General features: G+C 56.2%; 6 protein-coding genes across 6 annotated transcripts; 2 read left to right on the top strand and 4 right to left on the bottom strand.

Moving 5' to 3' along the window:
* Positions 1–301: 301 nt before the first annotated feature.
* Positions 302–1,940, top strand: MKK02DRAFT_39472 (uncharacterized protein; the record flags this gene model as incomplete). The annotated part of the gene is made up of 7 exons (XM_053090610.1): positions 302–340; positions 391–507; positions 572–793; positions 855–1,070; positions 1,149–1,208; positions 1,266–1,819; positions 1,877–1,940. 7 exons carry the CDS (start codon positions 302–304, stop codon positions 1,938–1,940), a joined length of 1,272 nt encoding a protein of 423 aa, XP_052948959.1.
* A 1,415-nt stretch (positions 1,941–3,355) lies between these two features.
* Positions 3,356–6,144, bottom strand: MKK02DRAFT_39474 (putative peptidase; the record flags this gene model as incomplete). Its single annotated transcript, XM_053090611.1, has 13 exons — positions 3,356–3,478; positions 3,544–3,742; positions 3,835–3,899; positions 3,968–4,117; positions 4,193–4,248; positions 4,301–4,416; positions 4,464–4,505; positions 4,558–4,570; positions 4,621–4,978; positions 5,030–5,371; positions 5,422–5,530; positions 5,592–5,936; positions 5,987–6,144. 13 exons carry the CDS (start codon positions 6,142–6,144, stop codon positions 3,356–3,358), a joined length of 2,076 nt encoding a protein of 691 aa, XP_052948960.1.
* Positions 6,145–6,753: 609 nt separating this feature from the next.
* On the bottom strand, positions 6,754–8,442 carry MKK02DRAFT_29295 (uncharacterized protein; the record flags this gene model as incomplete). The annotated part of the gene is made up of 7 exons (XM_053087780.1): positions 6,754–7,132; positions 7,268–7,464; positions 7,739–7,767; positions 7,811–7,944; positions 8,062–8,129; positions 8,165–8,170; positions 8,254–8,442. The coding sequence occupies 7 exons, from the start codon at positions 8,440–8,442 to the stop codon at positions 6,754–6,756; spliced, it is 1,002 nt and encodes a 333-aa protein (XP_052948961.1).
* A 383-nt stretch (positions 8,443–8,825) lies between these two features.
* MKK02DRAFT_39475 (uncharacterized protein) lies at positions 8,826–9,843 on the bottom strand (the record flags this gene model as incomplete). The annotated part of the gene is made up of 2 exons (XM_053090612.1): positions 8,826–8,947; positions 8,994–9,843. The coding sequence occupies 2 exons, from the start codon at positions 9,841–9,843 to the stop codon at positions 8,826–8,828; spliced, it is 972 nt and encodes a 323-aa protein (XP_052948962.1).
* A 359-nt stretch (positions 9,844–10,202) lies between these two features.
* MKK02DRAFT_39476 (uncharacterized protein) lies at positions 10,203–11,691 on the bottom strand (the record flags this gene model as incomplete). Its single annotated transcript, XM_053090613.1, has 5 exons — positions 10,203–10,625; positions 10,723–10,794; positions 10,838–10,903; positions 10,936–11,577; positions 11,620–11,691. 5 exons carry the CDS (start codon positions 11,689–11,691, stop codon positions 10,203–10,205), a joined length of 1,275 nt encoding a protein of 424 aa, XP_052948963.1.
* An 857-nt stretch (positions 11,692–12,548) lies between these two features.
* MKK02DRAFT_39477 (histidine phosphatase superfamily) lies at positions 12,549–13,394 on the top strand (the record flags this gene model as incomplete). The annotated part of the gene is made up of 5 exons (XM_053090614.1): positions 12,549–12,595; positions 12,630–12,649; positions 12,702–13,115; positions 13,165–13,220; positions 13,275–13,394. 5 exons carry the CDS (start codon positions 12,549–12,551, stop codon positions 13,392–13,394), a joined length of 657 nt encoding a protein of 218 aa, XP_052948964.1.
* Positions 13,395–13,471: the final 77 nt, after the last annotated feature.

Raw genomic sequence — 13,471 nt, forward strand, 5'->3', positions numbered from 1 at the left:
GATATCAGTCCTTCGAAGGAAAATTCGGGCGGAAGCCGCTTGGTTCGGGTACTGCTGATGAAAGCGCATTATAGCTATGACCCATTCAGCCCTGCCTCCCCCCGTGTACAATTGGACCCCAGCAGCATCCTTATAGGGCAAGGGTAAGAGAAGGTACCACTAGTCGGGCAAGCGGCGATCGCCGCCATACCACCCTTTTCGCTGCTGTGCCTTTCTGCCCAGCCAACACCTCTCTCCTTCTATTTACCTTTCTTCCTAGCCTCTACACCTTTTATACTACACCTGACATACTCATAGCATCATGGGGAAGATGGCAGAAGTGCAGCGAAGGCTGCTGGAAGTAAGCTCACCGATACCACGCTTAGTTGGAAAGAGCTGACGCGTTCTCAGCAAATGATGGGTCCCGAAGCCCTCGGTATCACCGTCCAGAACCACGACTGGTGGTCTGACAAAGTATGCCGGAACTTTTTGTTTGGAACGTGTCCGCATGTCATCTTTGGGAATACCGTGAGCTCGCCTGCTGCTTCGACTTCCCCGGGAGGACGGCAATGAGAAAGAGCTGATCAGATAGAAAATGGACCTGGGACCATGCCCCAAGATCCACTCGGATAGGATCCTCGCCCAATTCAACGAAGCGGCCAAGCAGCCTCACCCGGACCCGCGGATCGGGGTGTATAGGCAGGAACACGAGAATGTCTTGTATGGGTATATTGAGGATTGTGATCGGCGGATAAGGATGAGTCAGAGAAAGTTGGAGAAGACGCCCGAGGAGAATAGGAAGACTGTTGATCTGGTCAGTTCTTGTCCACCCACTTGCGCTTTGGCAACGCTGGATAGTCGAGCTGACTGGACAGATGAGAGAAATTGGAGAGATTGAATTGTCTATTCAGGGCGGGACCGAAGAAATCGAGCAGTTGGGCGAAGCGGGCAAGGTCGAGGAGTCTATGGAGAAGCTTAAGGCCGTGGAGGCGCTCAAGGGGCTCAAGGGGGATAAGGAGAGGGAGCTGCAGAATCTGAATGAGACGGCAGGGGCGAGTGGGCATCAGAAGTTGAGGGTGTGCGAGATCTGTGTGAGTCTTTCTTCCCCCTTCACAGCTGCCTGTTACCTCCTTCGGCCCCTGGCTACTGGGAAGCAGCTGATATCATAGGGAGCGATGTTGTCTGTTCTAGACTCGGATAAACGTCTCGCGGATCATTTCGGTGGAAAAGTAAGCTCCCCGCCCTTGAGTAGGCCGCGCGACAATAGGCTTCAGCTAACCCCTCAGCTCCACTTGGGATACCAAGAACTCCGAAAGCTCCTCGCCGACATCGCCGAAGCGCGCATGCAACGCCGAAACGCCCCCGCCGGTCCTCCAGGACCATACGGCCCTCCAGGCGGGGGCGGGTACGCGCCCAACGCGCCCTCCAACGCCCCCTCGGGCCCTTCTGGCCCATTCGGTCTCGCCCCTCCATCCGGACCTGGGGGTCCTGGGTTGACGCCCTATTCGGCCCCGTCGGCCCCCTCGGCGCCCCGCACGCCGAACCACGGGCTCGTACCCCCCGCAGACGAGCTGCCTGTTGTAGGGCACGGGGATAAGATTAAGCGGGAGGCGGGGGAGCTCGTGGAGGATGTCAAGGAGAGTAGGGAGCGGGAGCACCGCGATCGGGGGAGCAGGGATAGGCATGGGAGTTATGATTCTGGCACCGGCGGCGGTGGGGGATCGGGAAGGAGGGAAGATCGATATCGCGATAGAGATAGGGATGAGAAGTATGAGTCTAGGCGGAGTGGAGGTGGGAGTGGTAGGTATGAGGACGAGTCGAAAAGGGATAGGAGGTATGAGTGAGTTTTGTGTCCGACTGTTGTGGTTGAGGACGGGGATAGAAGCTGATATCGTAGTGAGCGAGAAAGGAGCAGTCGGAGGGATAGGTCTCGCTCGCCTTCGAAGCGCAAGTTGGTGTAGTCAGAGATCTCACAAGCAGGGGGAGAAGGAGATGCAAGTATAAGCTGTTGTGCTGGCCTGACGACTGATAGCTCAGTATCAGATTCATCCCGTTGACGTGATGCTTACATTCGCTGACTAGCTTTCCTGACGTTTATGATGATGAGCATGATCAATGCTTTGGTGAATGACCTAAACAACCACGATGCGCTGAGTTAATCTCTGTCAGGTCTAAAAGCCAATTCGGACCTCCTCCCCGCCCCCTCATTGTTTGCGGTCCATATGTTCTGGTGCTTTCCCCGCGACCGACCAGCATTTTCGCGTGGGAGGTCGAAAGGATTGCGCCACAGTACGTTCCTTTCGCTCCCCGGCAGATCAGATTGCATGGAGGCTGGCGTGAAAGGGTAGTGGGTCTTAACGCCTTTGAGACGGCCAAAAAAAGCGCACCTGGACTGTGATATAAGGGGGAGGATGCCCCCCGGTGCTCCTCAATCTGACCCATCCACTCCCGCCACCCAAACGGAGAAAGACTTCTTCGTCCACCAATCGTCTTTCAGTCTTATCGTCTTCAGCCCCCCCTAGGCTCCCTCGCCTCCCTCGTACCAAGCATCCACCCAGCATGGCTGCCCAACCCGGCTCCGATCGCGTCGCCCGCGACGCCAGCCTTGACAGTACCGTCACGATCAGCCTTGGCCTCCACGGCGATCCCGACTTTCTGGTCGTGACCGACGTCGACTCCGCCACCAACGAGACGCGAGTGACCACTCTCAAACTCCTCAAGCCACGTGACCAAAACATCATCGACTGGTTGTCACAACGGACGGAGGCGGTCCCCAAGCCCCAGCTTCGGGACTTGTATCAAGCGATCAACGACCCGGCACGGCCTCTCAGCGATGAATCCCAACGCACGTACCTTCCTGAGCTGTCCAACCCTGCCATCTTGCTACGACAGCGGATCTCGCTTGCACCTTGGCATGGGGGTCTCGTCAGGACGATCGAGCCGTCCGAGACGGACGACTTTGATCAGATGGCCATTTCATCGCCCGAAATGGACGACGATGACTCTGGGGAGGACTTGCTCGACGGCTATGAGGCGCGAGCGGCAGATCTCCCTGATGACCCTGTGGTGGAGGAGAACGCGTGATTATGAGTTCTTTCATGCCTGACACACCACACATCACACATGCTCTGTTATTTGCCCAGGCTTCCAGATACAACTCCCAAGCTCATCGATACTTTTACCCTCCCTTGTATATGCATGCATCTTCACTCGTACATGTGATCCAGGTAACTCAGTTTTGCCTCCCCAGGTAACTCAGTCTTGCCTCCGTCATCTTGGGAAGAGCGAGCAGACACGAACACAGTGATTTGCGCAGAGTAAGCAGTAGCATCCCGGGAGCTACTGGTATGCATTTCTTTTCGTTCTCACCTCAGTGCTACAAGACCAGCTGTCCGCTCTGGTCTTTCAGCCGTCCCGCCCCAGAAATCTGTACTCGCTCCTCCACCCCCTCCGGGCCTTCCACACCGACCCACTCTGCCAACCACCTGAACACCTCATGCTGGAACATCAGCTCATCTCCCCTGACATCTTGCAGCAGGCACTACAGGAACAGGTCGAACTCACATGCCATTTCATCGAGTTCCTCGGGCTCAACACCCAATGATTCTCATTCGGGAAGTACAAGAACCGACTGGGCACCCCTCGCGTCTGAAGCGCTGTGAAGGCGGCGATGCCCTGCGAAGCGACGAGGCGATAGTCTTTGCCACCGTGAATGACGAGTTCGGGGGTCGACCACTCCGAGACGTGGTTCATAGGGTTCCATCTGGTATGTCAGCTACTGGCCTGTAGACAACGCGAAGAGCAGCTTTGATAACGTGGAGTTTGGAGGAGTGCGGGAAGAGGGGGAGGACGTACTTCTGGTACATCGCCGAACTGGAGACCATATCTCCGCCGAACTCATGGTTAGGAAACCATACTTCCTGCGATTGTCAGCTGCCTCTCCGATCCCCAACCAAAAGCGTGGAAAGAAACATGTGGGTGAGCTCACCTCGGTCGTATAGTAGGAAGTAGAAGTGTCAAAGATCCCATCGTGGCATACGATAGCCTTAAATCCGAACTGGTCATTATGCCCTTGTATCCAGTTGGCCATATACCCGCCGTATGAGGCACCGAGGGCAGCGGTACGTTCTGGGTCGATCTGAACGTCAGCTCAGGTCCAGAATCTGGGATGTAGACTCAGGCAAGATCGAGAGGAAGGATGACGGGGACTCACCTCTGGGAAGGTCTTGAGAGCGGCATGATAGCCTGCCAAAAGGTCCTTGAAAGGTCCTACTGAGTCAGCTTGGTGCCTCTAGAAATATAGTGGAAGAGGCAAACGTACGTCCTCCCCACTCAGACTGGATCCTATCAGTGAAGTCCTGTCCGTATCCGGTCGACCCGGTGGGATTGACAGCAACGACAAAGTATCCCTTCTCAGCAAAAAGAGCAGGGTTCCATCTGGACATGTCAGCTTTGCACGTCAGACTCGGTGCGAGCAAGCTGACCTTGTGCTCCAGGTATCCTCCCATGCGCCTTGGGGACCGCCACTGCATATGTCAGCCAGACGCTTTTCAAGGCTGAGTTATTGTCTGAACCTACTGGATCAAGAAAGCTGCAGCATCAGCTTAGACCAGGCGAAATGCAGTAAGATTTAGAGCTCACCCATCGGCACCTTGCCGTCTTTCCTCTGCACGTCCCTCGTCGGCCTCATCACCCAAGCCATAACGTCCCGCCCATCCGCACCCTTGAACCACAGCTCTCCCGCCTGGACCTTACTCATCGGCTTGGTCCACTCTGTCAACTGCCGCGCGTCCCCGGAGGTCGTGTTGAGCATCCAAGAGTTGGCGGGCGACGCGAACGAGCTGGCGGTGACGAGTACAGCATCCTCCGAGACTTGCTTGATGGACGATATGGAGCCGTTGATGGCGAACGGAACCTCCCAGAATCGGTCGATAAGGGCATAAGCGCGATTACGGCCGTACCATTCTGCCAAGAGGAGGAGGCCGACGGAATCGGAAAACTAGGCCGTCATTTACCGTGCAACACTCGGATGAGAGGTGATGCGGCTCACCTCAATCACGGTTGGGCTCCTGTACCACGACTTTACCCTCTCGTCGACTATGTCATCCCACTTCCCACTCTTGCTCGAGCGGCACCGGACCTTGTTCTGGTCTGCCTCGTACCCATCCTCCGCCATCTCCAACCATGCGATCTTGTGGCCTGTCTTGTCGAAAGTGACACTGCTGATCGCTCCGTGCGCATGAGGAGTGATCAATCTCGCGTCCGAGTTGATGAGCGGGATGACGTAGATATCGGTCCGGGTGTGGAGGGCGTCGTTGAGGTGGGCGGGCTTGACCGTGATGGCCATGTGAGTTTCGGAGAGGGTGTATGCGGGAGCATCCATCTTTTGATACTGGCTCGTGAGCTTAGGAACCTGGGGGATGTTCGAGGCCGGGAGCTCACGAATTTATGGAAGGCAGATGAGCCAAACATGTCCCGATATCTTTTGGTAGGCAGGTGGACGCTTCCCACAGTCCATACCTTGCCCGGAATCCGCCATGTATCCCAATGCCTGCGCGATCAGCCTCGTTCGCTGCCTGGTATCTGTCTCGTGATCATTTTAGCTGACGTACCTGATAAACAACTCATCGAATACCTCTGCCTCATATCCCCTTTCCATATACGCCTTGTCCCCCCTCTCAACATCCTCCAACCCAGACCCTTCCCAAATCTGCGCGGTAAAGTAGAGCGTCTCACTCTTCTCGTGCAATTGTAGGTCGCTCGGAGAAAAAGGAAAGGTCAGGATCTCGATGGAGGTACCGTTCAGTGCCGTATCGAGGAGAGTAGTAGAGTTGAGATAGGCGAAGCGGTCGGAGGAGAGCCAGAAGGGGGAAGCAAGGTGAGCTGGGGTTGAAGTAAGGACCTTGGTCGGTTCGGAGACGGATGTCAAGTTCAGAAGGTACAGAGTGCGAGACATGCTATACGATGAGCTGATTCCCTGCGCATATGCGAGGACCTCGTAGCTCACTGATCGGTCTTCGCGTCCCACTCATCGACAATGTTCAGAGCGAGGTCCTTTCCCGGACTCAGGATCGGCGCTTGAGGTCGAGGTGCAGAGAGCATGTCCTGCGCCGTGAAGGCGAGACATGGTAGCGCCAAGGATAGAGCTGCGATGGCGCGCAACATCACGGAATGTCTTGCGATGCAGATAAAGGGAAGGAAGAAGAAGGTGAGTGTAATTAGGAGGGTTAGCGAGCCAAACGAGGAATGAGGAGGTGAGCTGAGTTACGTCATCGGGTTTGACCGATGCCCACGTGTGGCACAAGCAGTGTGGCAGCGTGGCGCTTACTGGTGGGGCGGTGGGTGGCGATCGACAAGCTTATAGCACAAGCCCAGGTCACAGCGCCGAGCCATAGTATGCAGCATCGACTTACAAAGTCGTAAAGCCGAGGAAAGCCGACTGTGCGATCGCTCACATTAGTACATGGCTGTCCTTTCTCTTTTCGACTGCGAGGGGTAGGCAGCAAGGGAGGCATCAAATTGTGCTGTTTCAGGGGCTTTGAACTCGCTATCTCTCTCGCTCGTCGTATTACCTCTTCAATACCACTCTTCCCTCCTTCACCGCATTTGCGCGCTCCATAGCCATCACTCAAGCATCGCTCAACCACGCGTCTTGCTCACTTGCAGTTAGCTTGCACGCGCTTACAATGTCGAACCGCCAAGAGGAAGAGTATCTAAAGACACTCGAACAGATGTTCCACGATGAGCCGTACCTCCTGAGTGTCATGATACACATCACTCCGGAGTCCGCAATACACGACTCCCCCTCCACAGATCGGTCTCGTGAGATCTAGGCGAACAATTCATCATGGGGATGAGGGCGTCTGGCGGACGGGGAACAAGCCTCAGCTCTGCATCACGGTATCCTATCCCGGCGACGATGCTCAGTAGACTATAGCAGAGGAGCTTGATCCAGAGTTTGCTATGTCGATATCGCCTCAAGATCTTACGCAAGGGAAGCTGACGTGGTGCGGGTACGAGGTTGGGACTGTCGGAGCCTTTTTGAGGAGTATCAAGCTCAGGGGTGAGGACAGCAGTGCTGACGGGCGAATGTTCATTGCCAGCAAGATATACGATCGCCTGAGGCTCGACCATCAGACTTCCGAGAAGCCAGCTGCACACATCATTAGCGAGGGGCAGGATAGATGAGTGTCAAGATGTAAAAGAAGCTACAGGGTGTCAAAGCTGAGCAGCAAGTGCCAAGGCCGAAGGGGATGGTTTTGAAATCTAGATGCTCCTCAGGGCCTACGTCGCACTATGCGTAGATTGTCTGTGCTTCACATCCGGGGCAAGGAGGTCCTCAAAAGTGTCTCCTCTTTGTATTGCTGTCGCAGTGACACCTGTCTCGCCACCGAGTCCGGATGGTGCATCGATCAGTATTATGTTTCGTGCTTTGTCTCCGTGGAACCTCCTACCGTACCCGATCAGATTTCGGCTCAAGCTCTCCTAGGTGGTGCGTTCTAGAATGAGCAGCATCAGACGAAGCCGAGTACACCCGACAGATAGTTGTGCTGAATCAGCAGCTTAGACGATCTTTTGTCAAAGCCCAGGGGTAGGATTGAAGGGATACTGGCAGAATCGTGTTTGGGGGGCCCAATATCGCGCAATATACAAGCCGTACCCCCTGGCAAGCGTATGGCCCCTCGACTCCGCATTGCTCTTTTCTCTCACACCCTCGACAGTGCACACTTCACTTCAATTCTACTCTCTGCCTACTCACTGCCTGCTCCTTTCCTATCTCCCACATGTCTAGACGTGAGTCTGGGGACACCATCCGGGCTCCACAGCTTACCGGCCTCTTTGAGGGATCCAAAGACGACCAAGTCACCGACCCCGACTTTTACTTCGGGCAGACTTCTATCAAGTTGTGGGGTCCCTTGGAAGACCCCACGATGGGAGACCGTTTTCGGGCACGTATCAAGAAGCCTCAGTCACAGCTGTCCGTAGATGTGGTCCGTGTGGATGGCAGCAAGGTCTTCACGTATAGCGAATGGATATCGGACGCTCGAGGTGAGAGAATCGCGGGCACGGCCGAAGCTGGACGTCATCCCACGGAGACCCTGGATCGGCTCATCCTTTGTGACGATCTGAGTGCCCAGGACAAGGCGTTTCTTTCCGCTCAGCTCGACAAGCTCAGGAAACTCACAAGGGTCTGGCAAAGTCAGCATGGCGTCAGCAATGAGTCCGCGCAAACGGCGGCGTGAACTCGTCGATCGCCGTGCTCCTTTGCCACACCTGTGTCCTGTGGCCTGTGGCGTTCCCCCTCCCGACTTCCGGATTGTGAGGCATGAGCCAGAGCGGATCGCAAACTGGTTGGTATGTATCGATGATCCATGGCCTGGCTAGTTCACTCAGCGAAATCCCTGGCAAAACTTTGGCCTGCCTCTTATTCGGCTTTTGTCCAAGCATTCTCGAGAGATTCATCTTGGTGTCGAAGGGTTGAGGACCTGAGCAACCTTATATGGTATTGGCAGGTTACGAATCCCAGTATTCAGGGCGCGTGGAGGTATCGGTCCCCGTCCAGATGATCAGCATGTGTAGTTGGTCTACGTTTGTTCGGGCGTCAGTGGTGTTAGCGTCCCATCCAGTACTCCTGTGATCAGCTGAAGCTCTGTGCTGACGTTTTGTCGCTTAATGCAGCTCGCAAGTGAGCCGTGTCTGGAACCAAGCCTAAAATACAATACGCTTGGCACGAGTCTCTGCTATTTCGTCCACATACTGCATGATCAGCCCTGAAATGTCTCCTGCAAATGGCCTGACAGACTGACCTCATACTTCTTTCGCTTAGCCTGCGGAACACCCATCCCTTACATCCCTCCGCCACCGCCATCCCCGCCACCACCGCCCATGTCCCCACCACCGAATCCGCCTCCACAGTCTCCGCCAAAGCCTCCTCCATACCCGCCATAACCACCACCAAAGCCTCCACCTGATCATCAGCAACTCTTCCTTCGTTTCGGTATGATCGGACTCACTCATCGCGGACCCCAACAACAACCCTCCGCCCAGCCCGCCCAACAGCGGCATTCCCATCCCCATTCCCCCTCCGTACCCTCCGTACCCTCTTCGCCCATACCCTCCGGGATACCCATACCCATACCCTCCCATTCCACCCCCATACATCCCCGCCCGAGAATACGGGCTGAGCGGGCTGGAATATCCATACGGGTTCGACGCATAGTATCGATTGATACTCGGGTTGGCCGCTTGTTTCCGGATAAGTTCCTGCCTTCTCTTGAGGTACTCCTGCTGCGCCTGCAACTGTCGCTTATACTCCTCCTCCCTCCTCTTTTTTTTGTCTGCCTTCTCCTTCTCTCTCTCTTCCTTGGTCCCGATCACTGAATCCTTTTTGCGCTGAAACCAGTTCCGCCCTTCCTTCTTGGCGATCGCCTCCTGTTCCTCCGCGTGACGCACCGCGCGCGCCTCATCCGAGTTAGGATTAGCCGGGTGGGTGTCGGGGAGGGACTGGAGGTATTCCGGATCATCGTACGGATGGACCCAGATGGACCGCTTGGTGGCTGTATCGACGTAAAAGTGGTGTTCTTGTGCAGGATCAAAGCACCTGACCCAGCCAGAAGGCAGTTCCCGCGCTTCGTCGTCCATGGACCGACGACCGGATTCCGTCATCCCAGGAGCGAGGTGGTCGTTGTCCGATGCGGAAGATGCCGTGGAGGCATTGGACCGCTGACGCTCAAGAGCGAGGTCGTGGACCGGTCCAGCGGTGGCCGACGGCGCGGAGGTTCCGCCGCTGGGATTGGTCACGTTGACCTGGGGCTGCGAGTGGGTGACCGCATTGTAGTAGGAAGGTGGGGCGTCTGAGGGCATGATACGTGAGGTATAGACAGAGGTAAGAGGTTGATGAGAGATGGGTAGATAGAGGCCTGAATCGAGAACAGCGCGGAGGGAGAGCTCGGCAAGGGGGAGCGGCATGACGTCAGTCATTCGGCCGGACTCGGCTAAAAATAACAAGTCCGGGTCCGGAACCGGATTTCCACGGGTCCGTGCGAGAAAAGCTTGGCCCAAGTTGCGCTGGGGCAACTACCACGGGGAAACAGCCCCGACACTGAGACTGAGCCGGGTAGAGGCTGTAGGACGAGTGAGCGGCACATAGCGCAGCAAGGAGTCCGACATCGACTCATTGACAGAAATGGCATCTCGATATGCACATCCCTCCAGGACTAAGGTCATTCCCGCGCCAAAAACGCCAAACTTTTCGGCGGCGTCCATACCTCCCTCCCCTTCTCCACCAGTGCCTTCCGCGCAACCGTCCACGCCTCCTCGTACCTCTTATCCGACTTGAGATTATGCCACCCGAACGCCCTATCCCCTCTATACGCATCTATCCCCTGATAGTTGGCCAGATAGCCTCGGATGTCGACCCGGACGAGACCGGTGCGTGGGGATGGGGGCGGAATGTAGACGTAGGGGTTGCGGGAGGGACGGTGGTGTTTCCCCTGGGTGTTGTGGGGGTGTTGACGGGGTGGGTCGTGGTGCTGTGGGTGTGGGATGGGGGGGAGGGAGAGGAGGAGTTGGGAGGTGCGGACGTCTTCGGGGAGGGGGAGCTGGATGTCTTCTGGGGTGACTTGGGCTGTGGCGAGGGTTTTGATCTGGGATCAGCGGAGTCCGGAGAATTAGAAATGTGGAGTATGAGGAGAGGTATGACGGTGAGGGTGTACATGTCGACAAGCAAGCAGAGACACTCACTACGCCCCAGTTCATCCCGTACATGTACCCCAGCATGAGGTAGAAAGATTCGTCAAGCCATCCTTGGCCAAGCTGCGAGTCAGCCAGATTCTCCTCCTCAAACCATAAGACTTACATAGGTAGGAACGGAAGGGTTGAGGGTGAGCAAGAAGGGCACCAAATTTTGCAGAATAGGCAAAGTCTAAATCAGCTCCGTCCAAACTTTGAACTCACATCATCATCACACTTGAACACCCACTGCGCCTCCCGACCGCCTTCTCTTCCGATGTACCTCATCCACTCCCATGTCTTCCCCTCGTCCATATTCTCCCCATCCTTCAACCCTTCCAGACGTATCAAATCCCCATGCTTCTCCTCCTCCGCGATTGCCCTCTCTTCCTCCGCTACACCCGGACACCTCGCCTCGTTCACTCTCCCCCTGCACTCCTCCCTCGGATACCCAATGACAAACTTGACATCGACGAGATGCCGGTATTCCTCGGGTATGGCGAATAAAGGATGGTGATACCGTATAAGCTCCCGCCGTTGCCTTGAGGCCGCGGTCGGTATGCTGAAGATATGGAGCATAAGGAGTGCCGGTCCCACATCCTCGCCGACCGGCTTGTAGAGGACTGGCGTATCCCATCCGCCTGCCCACTTCGCCGCATGCACCCCTGGCACCACCGGCGCGCATTTCGTCGTCCACCGGACGCGGGACTGGTCCGCCGTATTCCAGATCCCGTGCCAGCTTGCCGGCGTGTACTGGTTCAGCACATACACCACCCGCTGCTCCAGCACATTGAACCCAAACCAGCCGAGCAAGAACAGTAGCGTGCCCCCCAAGCAATAAAGGAGGCGGCGCGACCGTACGCTCGGCTGTTGGCGTCAAGAAGAGTCACCGTGCCGCCGGTGCGTGACGGTGGATGCTGATTGTCGTCGGGGTTTGCGGAGGGGGAGTAGGGGGCTGCTGATGGATGTACGGCGGGACATTATAGGCGTGAGAAGGTAGATGTATAGAAGGAGGATGTTGAATCAATGGCCAAGAGCGCTAAGACCTTTTTCCCGCGCAACTTTACCCCCTTTACCTGATTCAGGCACGCCCCGAGTTCGGGCGGATTAAGCATCCGACGTGTGCCGTTATGCGGAGTATCATTCCTTAGGAGGCTTCATGGGAGCATCTAGAGCAGAGCGGGGCATTCGGAGGGGGCAGGGTACAGCAGACAAAGCTGAGGAGGTCCGCAGCTACCTCATTGCTTGATCCTCATACCCATACCTCAATTAAGCCCGACAAGACGCCACGTCCGAAGCCGCGGCCTCGGGGCTTCTCGACCGAGCGGTGACGTAGGCAGCGGTACCGGTCCCGAAGCAGCCAGACTAAGCCGCAAGACCTCGCGGTCAGTATCTTCAGCAGCTCAAGAGCGGGGCTCGCGTTGAGCGCAACGATGCTATGCGAGCTCATCAGGCCGAAAGGCATCGGACATCCTTCAACGGCCCTTCCGCAGCAAAGTTACGAGTTTCAAAGCGTTTCATCTGACTTAAAAGAGCTCCCATTTGCTGCTTGTGCTGAGTCTTTGTATGGTGCGGTGCAGGGTCTGGCACTCGTCAGACCCACTGCCATCCATCAGTAACACACGCGCGAACGAGGTATGGATGCAGAGTCGACCAGCCGCCATCGCTGCGAGCGCGATCTATCCGGCCCGGATATGCCGGCAGTCTGCTGAATCCGGCTAAATCCGGAGATCGGCCTCGACTCGTTCGCATCCAAGCATCCCTCTCGAGGCTCTCAGTAGCTCTCCTACACATCTCCCTTCATATCTACCATCTATATGCAAAGACGAGCCCGTACGATGGTCAAAAAGCTCTACCTCACCCGCCACGCTCAAGCGGAGCACAAGTGAGTTCTATCGCTCGCACAGAGCTGACGAAAGCGTCGCGTCCGACTGGTCCAGTAGGTCCCGCCCTCCTCCATCTCACCTGGAACTCACCAGCTGACACCTTAGTTCCCGATGCCAAGCTCACCCCACTCGGCCAAAAACAGTCTAGGGAGCTAAACGAGCTTACCAAAGACACATTCCAGCGCACCGCCCAGCTCATTGTCTGCTCCCCTCTCCTCCGGCCGATGGAGACGATGCTCCTCGGCTACCCGTCTCTCATGAAACGGCTCGAAGGCGAAGGCAAGCCGGTGATTATCACCGATCTTCTCCAAGAGGTCAACTCTACGCCGTGTGACGTCCCGACGTACCCACCATCGGCGATCAAGGAGGCGCTAGGCGGGATCTTCAAGGATCTCGACTTTTCGGGATTGGGAGAAGGGTATGCGACAAAGAAGGGGATTTGGGACCCGGCGAATGTGGAGGAGAGATGTAGGAAGGTGAGGAAGATGCTGAATGAGAGGGAAGAGGAGGAGATTGTTGGTGAGTCGTGACAAGTGATGGAGGCGTTATGGGAAGAGCTGATAGGCAGTCGTGGCGCATGGCGATATCCTGCGGCAGCTGGTCGATGGGGATGGATCACGAAGGGTGAGTATAGCAGCACTAATCAGAGCAAGAGTGCAGTGCAAAGCTAACTAGCAGCCTTGGGGTAACGCCGAAGTCAAGATCTTCACCTTTAGTGAGGGATCGCACGATCTCGTCGAGGTGGCCGATGTGGACCCAGAGTCCGAGACCGCCGGTCCCACCAGTGGCGGCATGTAGTCCAGCATGTACTCATCATGTCTTCCATTGCTTCAGCTCAGTGGCCACCCTCCGGTCCCCAGCGAAAGCTGATATAA

Source organism: Dioszegia hungarica (genome assembly GCF_025882075.1).
Source record: "Dioszegia hungarica strain PDD-24b-2 chromosome Unknown MKK02contig_2, whole genome shotgun sequence".
Taxonomy (NCBI): domain Eukaryota; kingdom Fungi; phylum Basidiomycota; class Tremellomycetes; order Tremellales; family Bulleribasidiaceae; genus Dioszegia; species Dioszegia hungarica.